The sequence below is a fragment of the Chiloscyllium plagiosum genome, chromosome 31 (assembly GCF_004010195.1).
Source record: "Chiloscyllium plagiosum isolate BGI_BamShark_2017 chromosome 31, ASM401019v2, whole genome shotgun sequence".
Lineage (NCBI taxonomy): Eukaryota > Metazoa > Chordata > Chondrichthyes > Orectolobiformes > Hemiscylliidae > Chiloscyllium > Chiloscyllium plagiosum.
Window position 1 is genome coordinate 4,132,677 of NC_057740.1, and position 13,841 is coordinate 4,146,517.

General features: G+C 44.9%; 1 protein-coding gene across 2 annotated transcripts in view; it reads right to left on the reverse strand.

The window, feature by feature from the left end:
- The window catches only part of LOC122565077 (cell surface glycoprotein 1-like), a 45,381-nt gene that overhangs the window by 11,102 nt on the left and 20,438 nt on the right, over positions 1 to 13,841 (reverse strand). For both annotated transcript variants that reach the window (XM_043720711.1, XM_043720710.1), the window contains exons 3-5: positions 8,232 to 8,321; positions 6,107 to 6,272; positions 2,830 to 3,201 (exon numbers count right to left, since the gene is read on the reverse strand). In XM_043720711.1, the coding sequence (XP_043576646.1) occupies positions 2,830 to 3,201; positions 6,107 to 6,272; positions 8,232 to 8,321 (628 nt within the window). The remainder of the gene's footprint in view (positions 1 to 2,829; positions 3,202 to 6,106; positions 6,273 to 8,231; positions 8,322 to 13,841) is intronic.

Sequence of the window (13,841 nt, forward strand, 5' to 3'; positions counted from 1 at the left end):
CCCTCCTCTAGCTTATCTCTCCACGCTTCAGGCTCTCTTCCTTTATTCCTGATGAAGGGCTTTTGCCCGAAACGTCGATTTTGCCTGTCCTCGGATGCTGCCTGAATTGCTGTGCTCTTCCAGCACCACTGATATAAAACAGGAAGGTCTTACTGCAAGTCTACAGAGCATTGGTGAAACTTGACTCAGAAACTTGACTGAGCTTTTTGAGGATGCAACCAAGAAAATGGATGTTGTCTACTTGGATTTTAGTGAGGCCTTCAACAAGGATCTGCATTGTAGACTGGTTGAAACAAACTTGCTTTGCTCCCATTCCAATGTTGAAATCTCTGAAAAATGGATGTGAACCTTTCTCTTGCCATTTCACTCTGCCCAAAAATTTCTGAGACTTCCACATAAGAGACAGAACAAAACGTCTGAGAAATTCTCCTCATTTTTAGAAGCAATTCATTCATGGGACGTGGCAAGGCTGGCATTTGTTGTCCATTCCTTATTTCCCATGATCAGAGAGGCTGGCCCGGCTTTTCCAGAGAGCAGTCAAGAGTGAGCTGCAATACTGACAGTCTGGATTAGAGAAGGATGGAGATTTCCTTCCCTTAAAGGGTACTAGTGAACCAGATGCGTTTTTACAACAATTGATAATAGTTTCATGGCCATCTGGAATAGCTTTCAATTCCATATTTATTAATTAAATTTAAATTTCACCAACCTTGCGATTTGATCCAGTGTCTCTAGAGCATTAGCCTGAGCCACTGAGTTGCTAGTCCAGTGATCTTCCCACTCACGGCCATCCCTGTCACTCATTGACCAGACATAGAAATGAGGTGGCAGAGGGAATTACAGTCCTCCACTCTCAGGATGCTTGCAGTGGGAGCTTGCTGCTGGAACCCTACTCAGATAAGAAGAGCTGAGGGGCATAGGAAGTTCAGGACTAGCCTGAAGATAAATCACCTTCATCTGAATATGGAGGCCAACTTTATGGTCAATTAAATGGCCAATATTATCCTCCAGGAGTTTCTTGACCTCTTTGGGCAAAGTCAGCGCAAAGTCCTGCCAGATTTGTCCTACCTAAATGCAACACTTAACATTTATCTAAATTAAACTCTATTTGGTAATCCTCGGCCCATTGTCCCATCTGATCAAGATCCCTTAGATAACCTTCTTTACTGTCCACTATACCACCAATTTTGGCATTATCTGCTAACTTACTAACCATACCTCCTCTATTGTCATCCATTTATATAATTGACAAATAATAGTGGACCCAGCACCGATCCCTGCGGAACACTGTCACAGGCCTCCAGTCAGAAAAATCTCTCCAACATTATTTTCCGTCTGTGACTGTCAACAATGTTGTATCCAGTTAGCTAGCTCCCGTTGCATCCTATGTGTAATAACTTTACTAACCAGTCTACAATGCAGAACCTTGTCAAAGATCTTACTAAAGTCCATGTAGACAACATCCATTGCACTGACTTCTTCCATCTTCTTGGTTACATCATCAAAAAACTCAGTCAAGTTTTGAGTCATGATTTCCCATGTACAAAGCCATGGTGACTACTGCTAGAGAACAAATCATCATAGATTTCCTACAGTGTGGAAACAGGCCATTTGTCCTGACAAGTCCACATCGACCCTCCAAAGAGTATCCCACTCAGACCCAATTCTCTACATTTCCGCTAACTAATGCACCTAGCCTACACAACTCTAAACACTATGGGCAATTTAGCTTGGCCAATTCACCTAACCCACACTGACACAGGGAGAATGTGCAAACTCCACACAGACAGTTGCCTGAGGCTAGAATTGAACCTGGGTGCCTAGTGCTGTGAGGCAGCAGTGCTAACTACTGAGCTGCTGTGCCACCCATATCAGTTCTTGTCTCTCCAAATGCATGTAAATCCTATATCTCAGAATCCCTTCCAACAACTTGCCACCATTGATGTCAGACTCACCAGTCTATAGTTCCCAGGCTTTTCCTTGCAATCTATCATAAGTAAACATTAGCACTCTCCAATCTTCTGGCACCTCACCCACGTTTGTAGATGATACAAGTCTCTCAGCTGGGGGCCCCATAATTTCCCCCCTAGCTTCTCACAGTATCCTGAAATACATTTTATCAGGTGCTGGAGATTTATCTACCTTTATGCACTTTAAGACCAGCATTTCCTCTATTGTAAGATGGACTGTTTTCAAGACATCAGTATTTATTTCCCGAGTTCCCTAGCTTCCATGTCTTTCTCCACAGTAAAAACCAATGTGAAATATTTGTTTAGTATCTCTCCCATCTTCTGTGGGATAGACAGCCTTGTTGCTCATTAACGAATCCTACTCTCTTTCTCTCTTTCTAGTTGCTCTTTTGCCCTTAATGTTTTCGTAGAATCTCTTTGGATTATCCTTAACCTTATCTGCTAAGGTTCTCTCATATCCCCTTTTTGCCCTTCTGATTTCCCTCTTGAGTACTGCATTTACACTCCTCAAGAGATTCACTTGATCCCAGATGTCTATATATGCCTCCTTCTTAATCTTGATGAGAGCCTCAACGTTTCTAGTTATCCAGTGATTCCTGCTCCTACCAGACTTGCCCTTCATTCTAACAGGAGCATACAGTCCTGAACTCTCAATCTCACTTTTGAAAGCCACCTACTTGCCAGTCATCTCTTTGCCCCCTAACAGTTTACCCCAATCAACTTTGAAAGTTCCTGTCTAATACCGTCAAAATTGGCCAATCAAAGTTCCCAGTCGAAACCTCAGAGGAGGTAACTGTTCCAGACCAGATATCTAAACCAAATCCATTGAGTGTGAGAATAAGATTTGAGCAGAACTTACAGCAGGAATGGGCTCCTGCTCCTTAGAGGAGGCAGTCAGCTGGCTGAATGAAAGGTCAAGTGTCTTCACTGGCAGCAGAGGAGGCTGATCACTAGAGAAGTCTCCAGTCTCTGGTGTTGGTTTCGAGTTGGTGACTCCTCGGCGTGGAAGTGGAAGAGGAGGCAAATTCTGACCGTCTCCTCTTGGGGGTAATGGAGGGCCACAGGACACTTGGTTTGATTGGTTAGCAGTCCACCTGTCAGGAGCAGAGTCTGAGGGCACTGGATCAGAGCTCCCAACTGAGGAACGTGAATGACGATTCGGTGAGCTCTGTGCCTCCATTGTGGGAACAAAAATACACAACTCTTCATAACGGACAGTGGACTGGCTCAGCTGCAAAAGAAGAGATTACAGTTACATGCAGGAGAACATCTGACAATCCTTGACCAACATCTACACCCAAGAGCACAGAATCTCAACTTGCTGCCCGTGAGGGCCCCCTCTCATTGAGAAGAATCCCTGTAAGAAGGCTCAGTGAGTTCACACTATCTGCTATCACATGGTCAAACTGCAGCAAGATCCAAGTCCAGAGATGTGCAGGTTAGTTGAATTGGCCATGCTAAATTGCCAATGGTGTTTAGGGATGTGTAGGTTAGGTGCATTCGTTAGGGGGACATGTAAAGTAATAGGGTAGGGGGATGTGTCCGGGTGGGATACTTTTCGGAGGGTTGGTGTGGACTTGTTGGGCCAAATGGCCTGTTTCCACTCTGTAGGAATTCTATGAACAAAAGATCAGAAAAGAGTCAGCGCACCTGATGTGCACACTCATTTACACTCTCTCTTTAATTTGCAACACAGTTCTCTATAGAAACGCTACTCATGTGACCATGTTTAAACAGGAAATGGAACTCAAGAGAGTGGACACTGAGAGACCAGAGGGGGTTAGATAGGTCAGCCTGGGGAGGGGAGACTGGGCAGGGGAGACTGGTGTGGGAGAGTGTGCAGATGAGACCAGGGGCTGGGTGGGGGAGGGGAAGCTAGACAAGGGAATCTCCTCCCACAGCAGCAATGCTCATGTTAATGGCGTGTTCAGTCAGCCTCGGCCCTACCCCTGCTCTTTATTCATTGCTGGGATTTGAGCTAATCACAGGGCCTAGCCTACATTATAAACAGGCCAGCATGGACATCAATTTGTCCAGTCTCACTCATTGATTCATTAATATTGTTCAGAATGCCATTTGTAAAACCACAGGATTGTTACAGTGCAGAGGGAGGCCATTCAGCCCATCATACCCATGCCAGCTCATGAAATGACTATTCTTTGTGCTATTCTTCCCATAACATCTCACTCAGGCACTGGAAGACCCGACTGACTCTGCCACCAAACTTGCAGGCAGTGTGTTTCAGACACCAACCACTTGCTCTTGGATAAAGACCTATCAAACATCACTACTGCGTCTTTCACCAATTACATTTAATCTGTGATCTCACATCCTCGATTCCTTTTTGAGTGGGAACAGTTTTTCTGGATCTACTCTGTCCAGGATCCTCAGCATTGTGAACACCTTGTCCCAACTTCCTCTTCTCCAAGGGAAATTACCCCAGCTTTTCCAATCTATCCAGGTAACTGAAATTCTTCTTCCCTATTACCATTCCTGCCAACCTCTTCTGCAGTCTACCCTGCATCAGGGCCACACAGTGATTCAGTGGTTAGCACTGCTGCCTCACATTGCCATGGGCCCTGAGTTCAATTCCAGCCTGGGGATGGGGTGGGCAACTGTCTGTGTGGGCTTCCTCTGAATGCTCTGGTTTCCTTCCACCACCCAAGGATGTGCAGATTAGGGTGGATTGGCCATTGGAAATGCAATGTTTACAGTAATGAGGTGAGTCTGGCTGGGATACTCTTCGGAGAGTCGGTGTGAGCTCAATGGGCCCCTTTCCGCACTGTAAGGATTTTATGATTCTCTCACTTGCCTTCACATCCTTCTGGAAGTGCAGTCCCTGAAACTGTACTCCCACTGAAAACAAACCAGTGTCTTATATAAGGTTAGCACAATTTGTACTTCAAATTCCTATTAATAACATTTGGGATATCGTACACTTTCTGTAGAGTTCCCTCAACCTATCCTGCCACCAGTAATGACTGATACCCATGTACTGTCAGGTCCCCATGCTTTACACCCACTTTCTAATTGTACTTTGTATTGAATATTGTATCCCCAAGTTCTCCCTATCCAAGTCTCCCTACGAAATCTCACACGGTCTGCACTGAACTTTATCTGCCACATGTCTGCCCACTTCACCAACTTTTCAATGACTGTTTGAAATTCCTCACTGCCCTCTTCACAGTTTATAATACTTCCTATTGTATTGTATCATCAACAATTTCTAAATCTGTTCCCTGTTTCCCAAGATGTTGGGCGTTAAGATTTGTTCTTGACTGATATTGCTTTAGCAATTCCTTCAAAAATGTTCCAGAGCACCCCTGTTAACAAGCAAGGCACCAAACACCCAGCCTGAACTGACAAACAGATCACCCAACTATAACACCATTGGGGTAGGAGGGGAAATGTCATAGTTTGGTTAAAGTAGGGGAATTTTATTAGCTGATTTTTATTACAACAGCGTAACAGTGTGGCCCATAATGTGACTGTCACTATCTCAGCGTGAATGTGCATATCTCTGTCACAGTGTTGATATGACAGTGCATCTGACAGAGTTATTGTGAACAGTGTGACTCAGTCACCTTGACAGTGTTTGTGAATGTCTCTGTTACAGTGTGTGTGACTATCCCTGTGACTGTGTGATAGTGTGTGACCCTGTCCCTATCACAGTGTGTGTGACTCTATCTCTGTTAGTGTGTGTGTTTGTCTGTCTCTGTGCATGTGACAGTGTGTGATCCTGTCCCTGTGACTGTGATAGTGTATGTGATCCTGTCCCTGTGACCACGTGACAGTGTGTGTGACTCTGTCTCTATTAGTGTGTATGTCTCTGGCTCTGTGAATGTGACAGTGTGTGTGAGACCCTGTCTCTGTGACAGTGTCTGTGATCCTGTCCCTGAGACTGTGTGACAGCGTGTGTGACTCTGTCTCTGTGACAGTGTGTGTGATCCTGTCCCTGTGACTGTGTGTGTGACTCCAACCCTGTGTGACACAGAGTTGCTTAGATCGGGATTCACCTGAAGTGGGCTCAGAATTATGTTACAATGCATTGTGACAATTAACAGTGATAAAGTCAGGTTTGTATTATTACTAATTCAGGAAATGAATGGCCCTGGCGGGGCAGGCCAAACCCCTACCTGTTCACAAGGTATGGTCAGGCATTCAGTGTAGGGGTCAATGGGAAACTGAGAGTGGTAGTTGACCAAATCCTGCAGTGAATTGTGGAATATTGACTCTCCTGTGATGTTGTACTGTCCATCTGCCGTTACATCAATGATAAAATGACGGCATCGATCAAATGCTCTGGAATAGACACAAGCAGAGAGGGTTAAAAAAATCCGTTCACTCCAGCTTATTAGTGACTGAGTAAAGAACATAATCAGCAACAAAGTGAAAAAGCCTCAAAGATCAGTTGTTGCAAAAACCCAAGGGAGGGGGAGATCAACAACCATGTCAGGGTGAATGGCAACCATTGTGAGGAATCTTTTTTGCAACGTCCCATCCTCATTTCTTGCATACTCTTGATGCGTTAGTACTCTGCCTCTGTCTATGGCTGTATGATAATTTTACAGCTTGAGTCTAGATTTTGCATTCTTGCAGGTCCAAATGCCTTCTTTAAAATAGAACTCTTCAAAAGTGTAGTGTTTTGACACTAATCCTGTGTGTACATATGGGATAAAGGATTCAGTAATTGACAAGGTTTTAAAGGATCATAACGCCAGAAATTTGGAAATCTGAACTTTGTGGGCTTTTTAAAAAGACTTATCAAGTCTAAATGATTGCAGCTGCAAGTTCAGTAGCTGCCAGGAGGGAAAGGGAAATCTCTTTGTCACACCCAACAAAGTGTCAGGGAAACCTCAAAGTGTTGGATTTGAAAGGAGGAAATAGATTACAGACTGAACTATAATCTACTGGGCGCTATCTCAGACTATGTACGCAATGGAAGAAAAGACTTGTATGTTGGGATCCATTCAGTCTGAACAAGAGATGTGATTTGTATTTTTTACCTTTCAAGGAATCAAACAAAAGACAAGTGTTAAAAGTCTTTTCAATCCTGGTCTTTTTATGCGAGTGGACAAAGGAGTGCTAGGGAGCCGAAGGATTTATTTGCACTCGCTTTGGTTCAAATGATAGTGTGCTATGAAGGTCACAGTCCAAGAACCATTGACTTATCACCCCTACATTACAGGTCAAGGAATCTATCGCTCTGGATGCTAGAAGCCAGCTAGCCTCCAAGCCAATTAAGAGAAAACTGAGCAAAAAAATTTCAATCACTCTGCAAAAGGCAGGGATCACAAAAACCGCTGCTCAAAGATAAAATTGACTGCTTGGCTATTAACATTGTACTGACTACTCTTCATGAACATTCCTGATGAAGGGTTCCGGCCCGAAATGTCAAATTTCCTGCTCCTCGGACCTGCTGTGCTTTTCCAGCAACACACTCTCAACACTAGTCTTCACAAACAACCCAGAGAGTAAACTGCATTTTCTTTGTCTTTTCAGAGATCACTGAATTCCTATGTGTGTGTGCGCCCATTACATTATTCTTTTTCTCACATTTCATGACCAATAAACTCAAGCTCTGTTAACTGAAGAAAATCTGGTTAAATTGGCTTCTTTCAAGATCTAAGTTCATCTTGGTCTGGGCGAAAAGTGTCCACACTGGAGGAAACTTTTCAAATTAATGTTGTTCAACCAATTGAGGGGGCAAGCGAATGAAGAAGGGGAATCAGTTCAACTCTCCTCAACTGGGAGTTTGACAATTTGGGCTATTCTGTCTGGAGTCATAATGATATGGGAGTCTTGCCCCGGGGTGTGCTCATAACAGTATGAACAGGAAGAGACCAGCAGGTTTTCCTGTTCAGTTAAAATGTAGCTTCTCAATATTTTAATGCTCTGTACCCAATCCTCCACCATTTTTTAAAAACCTCATCCAACAGAAATCTCAGTCCTGAAGTTTTTAATTGACCCTCAACCTTAATGGCATTCTGGGGATGGTTAGGGATAGGGCGTTCCAGATTTCTACTGCCCATTAGGTGATGCAGGGCTTCCTGGGATTGGCTCAGATCAGCCTGCGCAAGGATCAGGTTTGGTGTCCGTCGTGACATAGCTCATAGCTTACCGAGATCTTACTGCTCCACCCAGCACCCACTAACCTCCACCATGTTCCCAGTTGCTGAGTTGTTGGGGGTTGGGAGTGGGGGAGGCGGCTGGAGATGTGGGTCTCAGGTCAGGGAGATGGGGGTCTCAGTTCCTTGTTACCTGTATGAGAGACTAAATCCAATCCGACTCTCACCAACACGGATGAGGAAACAGCCCTGAGGTTTATCCTTCAGCAAGTGTTCAGCTTCTCTGTCAGCGAAACAGATGGTTAATACATGGACAATACAGAGTTAACAAATGACTAACACACGGACAATATAGGGTTAATACACTGTAACACGATTGTGGCAGGGGGAGGATTGGAGTGTTGAGGGATGGGAGTGGAGGGGAGGAGATTGATGTTGGGGAGAGGACGGGGTCTGTTCAGGGAGAGGAGGAGTGGTGAGGATGAGGAGGGGGAGTTTTGGGAGAAGAGGGACGGGAGAGGGAGTGTTGAGGGAAGGGGAGTGTTGGGGGGTGGGGAATGTTGAGTGGGAGGTGTGGGGATGGTCAGCAGTGAGTTGGGAGGCTTAGATTGTGTTCCTTCCCTGGCACTATCCAAACTCATTGCTTCCAAATGGATCAGAGCCAGTCAGAGACAGGGAGACAGTGTGAGTGATACCAGGGGTCCAGAAGATCTGGGTTCATATCCAAACTGCCCTGGAGATGGGACATAACATGACTAAATATTCAAAATAACTCTCAGCTAATGACAGATTTAATTCTGATCATGGTGCACTAAGTTGTCTCACGAGTATTTCCCAGTTCGTTAATAAATGCCTGTTTTACATAATCAGCTTCCCCTCTGCATCCTCACCACCCCTCCTCTCCATGAACACACCCCGTCCTCTTCCCCCACACCAATCTCCACCTCTCCCCTCCCCCAACACACCCTCTTCCCTGCCCTACACTCCTACTCCCCTCCCACCCCTCAACATACATTCACCCCCCTCCCAATCGTGTTACTGTGTATTAACCCTATACGGGCTGACAAATGTGATGCTGGAAGAAGGGCTTATGCCCGAAATGTCGATTCTCCTGGTCCTTGGATGCTGCCTGACCTGCTGCGCTTTTCCAGCAACACATTTTTCAGCTCTGATCTCCAGTATCTGCAGTCCTCACTTTCTCCTGGTTGATATTAACCCTATACGGTGTGTAAATTGCTTTTATAAACTTATGTAACACCGCACGACAGAGAGTCAAAATTAGATCATTTGGCCTAACTAGTCAGCTCCACAATGTGATCATGGCAGATGGCTGCGTGTCCCTGGGTAGGATAAAAGGCAGCACCATGCACCTGACCATTAGCCCTGGGTCACTCTGCAGAGACTTCATTAAAATCATTCAAGTTCCAGCGAAAACCAAATCTGCAGATTTAAGGAACTCTGAACTGGGCCCATAATGCTCCAAAGTTCAAAGTATATGTGAATGTATACACAGTGTAGGTTACGAAGGAGATATCGGAATGAGGGGTGTATCACAGTGAGGGATATATCACAGTGAGGGTATATCACAATGAGGAGTACATCACAGTGAGGGGCATATAATAGTGAGGAGTATAGCACAGTGAGGGATATATCACGGTGAGGGTATATCACAGTAAGGGGATACCACAGTGAGGGGTATATCACAGTGAGGGGTACATCACAGTGAGGGGTATATCAGTGAGAGTATATCACAGTGAGGAGTCAGTCACAGTGAGGGGTATACCACAGTGAGAGGTATATCACAGTGAGGGTATATCATAGTGTGGGGTATAACAGTGAGAGTATATCGCAGTGAGAGTATATCGCAGTGAGGTGTAGATCACCGTGAGGGGTATATCACAGTCAGGGGTATATCACAGTGAGGGGTATATCACAGTGTGGGGTATATCACAGTGAGAATATATCACAGTGAGGAGTCAGTCACAGTGAGGGGTATATCACAGTGAGGAGTCTGTCACAGTCAGGGGTATATCACCATGAGGAGTATATCACCGTGAGGGGTATATCACAGTGAGGAGTATATCACCATGAGGGGTATATCACAGTGAGGAGTATATCACCGTGAGGAGTATATCACAGTGAGGAGTATATCACTGTGAGGGGTACACCACCATGAGGGATATATCACAGTGAGGATTATATCACAGAGAGGTGTATATCACCATGAGGGGTATATCACAGTGAGGAGTATATCACCGTGAGGAGTATATCACAGTGAGGAGTATATCACCGTGAGGGGTATATCACCGTGAGGAGTATATCACAGTGAGGAGTAAATCACTATGAGGGATATATCACAGTGAGGATTATATCACAGAGAGGAGTACATCACCATGAGGGGTATATCACAGTGAGGAGTATATCACCGTGAGGAGTATATCACAGTGAGGATTATATCACAATGAGGGTGCTATCACAGTGAGGAGTATATTACAGTGAGGAGTATATCACAGTGAGGGGTATATCACAGTGAGGAGTATATCACCGTGAGGGCATATCATAGGGTGGCACGATGGCTCAGTGGTTAGCACTGCTGCATCCCAGTGCCAGGGACTGAGGTTTCATTCCCACCTCAGGCAACTGTCTGTGTGGAGTTTCCACATTCTCCCCGTGTCCGTGTGGGTTTCCTCCGGGTGCTCCGGTTTACTCCCACAGTCCAAAGATGTACAGGTCAGGTAAATTGGCCATGCTAAATTGCCCATAGTGTTAGGTGCATTAGTCAGGGGTAAATATGGGGAATGGGTCTGGGTTGGTTTCTCTTCAGAGGGTTGATATGGACTTATTGGGTCGAAGGGCCTGTTTCCATACAGAAGGGGAAATCTAATCTAATCACAGTGAGGAGTATATCGTGATGAGAGGTATATCACAGAGAGAGGTATACCACAATGAGGGGGATATCAGAGTTGAGTGTATATCACTGTGAGGGGTATACCATGGTGACGGCACATCCAAGTGAGGAGTATATCACAGTGAGGAGTATATCACAGTGAGGAGTATATCACCGTGAGGAGGATATCACAGTGAGGAGTATATCACCGTGAGGAGGATATCACAGTGAGGAGTATATCGCGGTGAGGAGTATATCGCGGTGAGGAGTATATCGCGGTGAGGAGTATATCACAGTGAGGGTGCTATCACATTGAGGAGTATATCACAGTGAGGAGTATATCACAGTGAGGAGTATATCAACGTGAGGACTATATCACCGTGAGGAGTATATCACAGGGAGGAGTATATCACCGTGAGGAGTATATCACCGTGAAGAGTATATCATAATGAGGAGTACATCACAGTGAGGAGTACATCACCGTGAGGAGCATATTACAGTGAGGGTGCTATCACAGTGAGAGTGCTATTACAGTGAGAAGAATATCACAGTGAGGAGTATATCACCATGAAGAGTATATCACAGTGAGGAGTATATCACAGTAAGGGTGCTATCACAGTGAGGAGTATATCACAGTGAGGAGTAAATCACCATGAGGTGGATATCAGAGTGAGGCGTATATCACAGTAAGGGTGCTATCACCATGAGGAGTATATCACAGTGAGGAGTATATCACAGTGAGGGTAGAATCACAGTGAGGAGTATATTACCGTGAGGAGTATATCACAGTGAGGATTATATCACCGTGAGGAGTATATCACCGTGAGGAGTATATCACAATGAGAGTGCTATCACAGTGAGGCGTATATCACAGTGAGGGTGCTATCACCGTGAGGATTATATCACCGTGAGGAGTATATCACAATGAGGAGTATATCACAGTGAGGGTGCTATCACAGTGAGGAGTATATCACAGTCAGGGTGCTATCACAGTAAGGATGCTATCACAGTGAGGAGTATATCACAGTGAGGAGTATATCACCCCTGTGGAGTATATCACTGTGAGGAGTACAACACAGTGAGGAGTATATCACAGTGAGAGTATATAACAGTGAGGAGTATATAACAGTGAGGAGTATATCACCGTGAGGAGAAAATCACAGTGAGGTGTGTATCACCATGAGGAGTATATCACAGTGAGGAGTATATCACAGTGAGGAGTATATCACCCTGTCGAGTATATCACCGTGAGCAGTAAATCGCAGTGAGGAGTGTATCACAGTGAGGAGTATATCATAGTGATGGTGCTGACAGTGAGGAGTATATCAGAGTGAGGAGTATATCACCGTGAGGAGTATATCACCGTGAGGAGTATATCACAGTGAGGAGTCTATCACCATGAGGAGTATATCACAGTGAGGAGTATATCACAGTGAGGAGTGTATCACAGTGAGGAGTATATCACCGTGAGGAGTATATCACAGAGAGGAGTATATCACAGTGAGGATTATATCACAGTGAGGTGTGTATCACCGTGAGGAGTATATCACAGTGAGGAGTATATCACAGTGAGGAGTATATCACCCTGAGGAGTATATCACCCTGTGGAGTATATCACCGTGAGCAGTAAATCGCAGTGAGGAGTGTATCACAGTGAGGAGTATATCAGAGGAGTATATCACAGTGTGGAGTATATCACCGTGCGGAGTATATCACCGTGAGGAGTATATCACAATGAGAGTGCTATCACAGTGAGGAGTATATCACCGTGAGGAGTATATCACCGTGAGGAGTATATCACAATGAGAGTGCTATCACAGTGAGGCGTATATCACAGTGAGGGTGCTATCACCGTGAGGAGTATATCACAATGAGGAGTATATCACAGTGAGGGTGCTATCACAGTGAGGAGTATATCACAGTGAGGAGTATATCACCCCTGTGGAGTATATCACTGTGAGGAGTACAACACAGTGAGGAGTATATCACAGTGAAAGTATATAAACAGTGAGGAGTGTATCACAGTGAGGAGTATATCATAGTGATGGTGCTGACAGTGAGGAGTATATCAGAGTGAGGAGTATATCACCGTGAGGAGTATATCACCGTGAGGAGTATATCACAGTGAGGAGTCTATCACCGTGAGGAGTATATCACAGTGAGGAGTATATCACAGTGAGGAGTATATCACAGTGAGGAGTCTATCACCGTGAGGAGTATATCACAGAGAGGAGTATATCACAGTGAGGATTATATCACAGTGAGGGTGCTATCACTGTGAGGGTGCTATCATTCTGAAGGTGCTAACACAGAGAGGAGTATATCACCATGAGGATTATATCACAGTGAGGATTATATCACAGTGAGGAGTATAACACCGTGAGGAGTATATCACAGTGAGGAATATATCACAGTGAGGAGTATATCGCCGTGAGGAGTATATCACAGTGAGGAGTATATCACAGTGAGGCGTATATCACCTTCAGGGTGCTATCACAGTGAGGAGTATATCACAGTAAGGAGTATATCACAGTGAGGAGTATATCACTGTGAGGAGTATATTGCCATGAGGAGTATATCACAGTGAGGAGTATATCACAGTGAGGAGTATATCACCGTGAGGAGTATATCACCTTCAGGGTGCCTCACAGTGAGGAGTATATCACCTTCAGGGTGCCTCACAGTGAGGAGTATATCACAGTGAGGTGTATATCGCCATGAGGAGTATATCACAGTGAGGATTATATCACAGTGAGGAGTATATCACAGTGAGGAGTATATCACAGTGAGGTGTATATCACCGTGAGGAGTATATCATAGTGAGGGTGCTATCACTGTGAGGGTGCTATCACAGTGAGGAGTATGTCACCGTGAGGAGTATGTCACCGTGAGGAGTATATCACCGTGAGGATTATA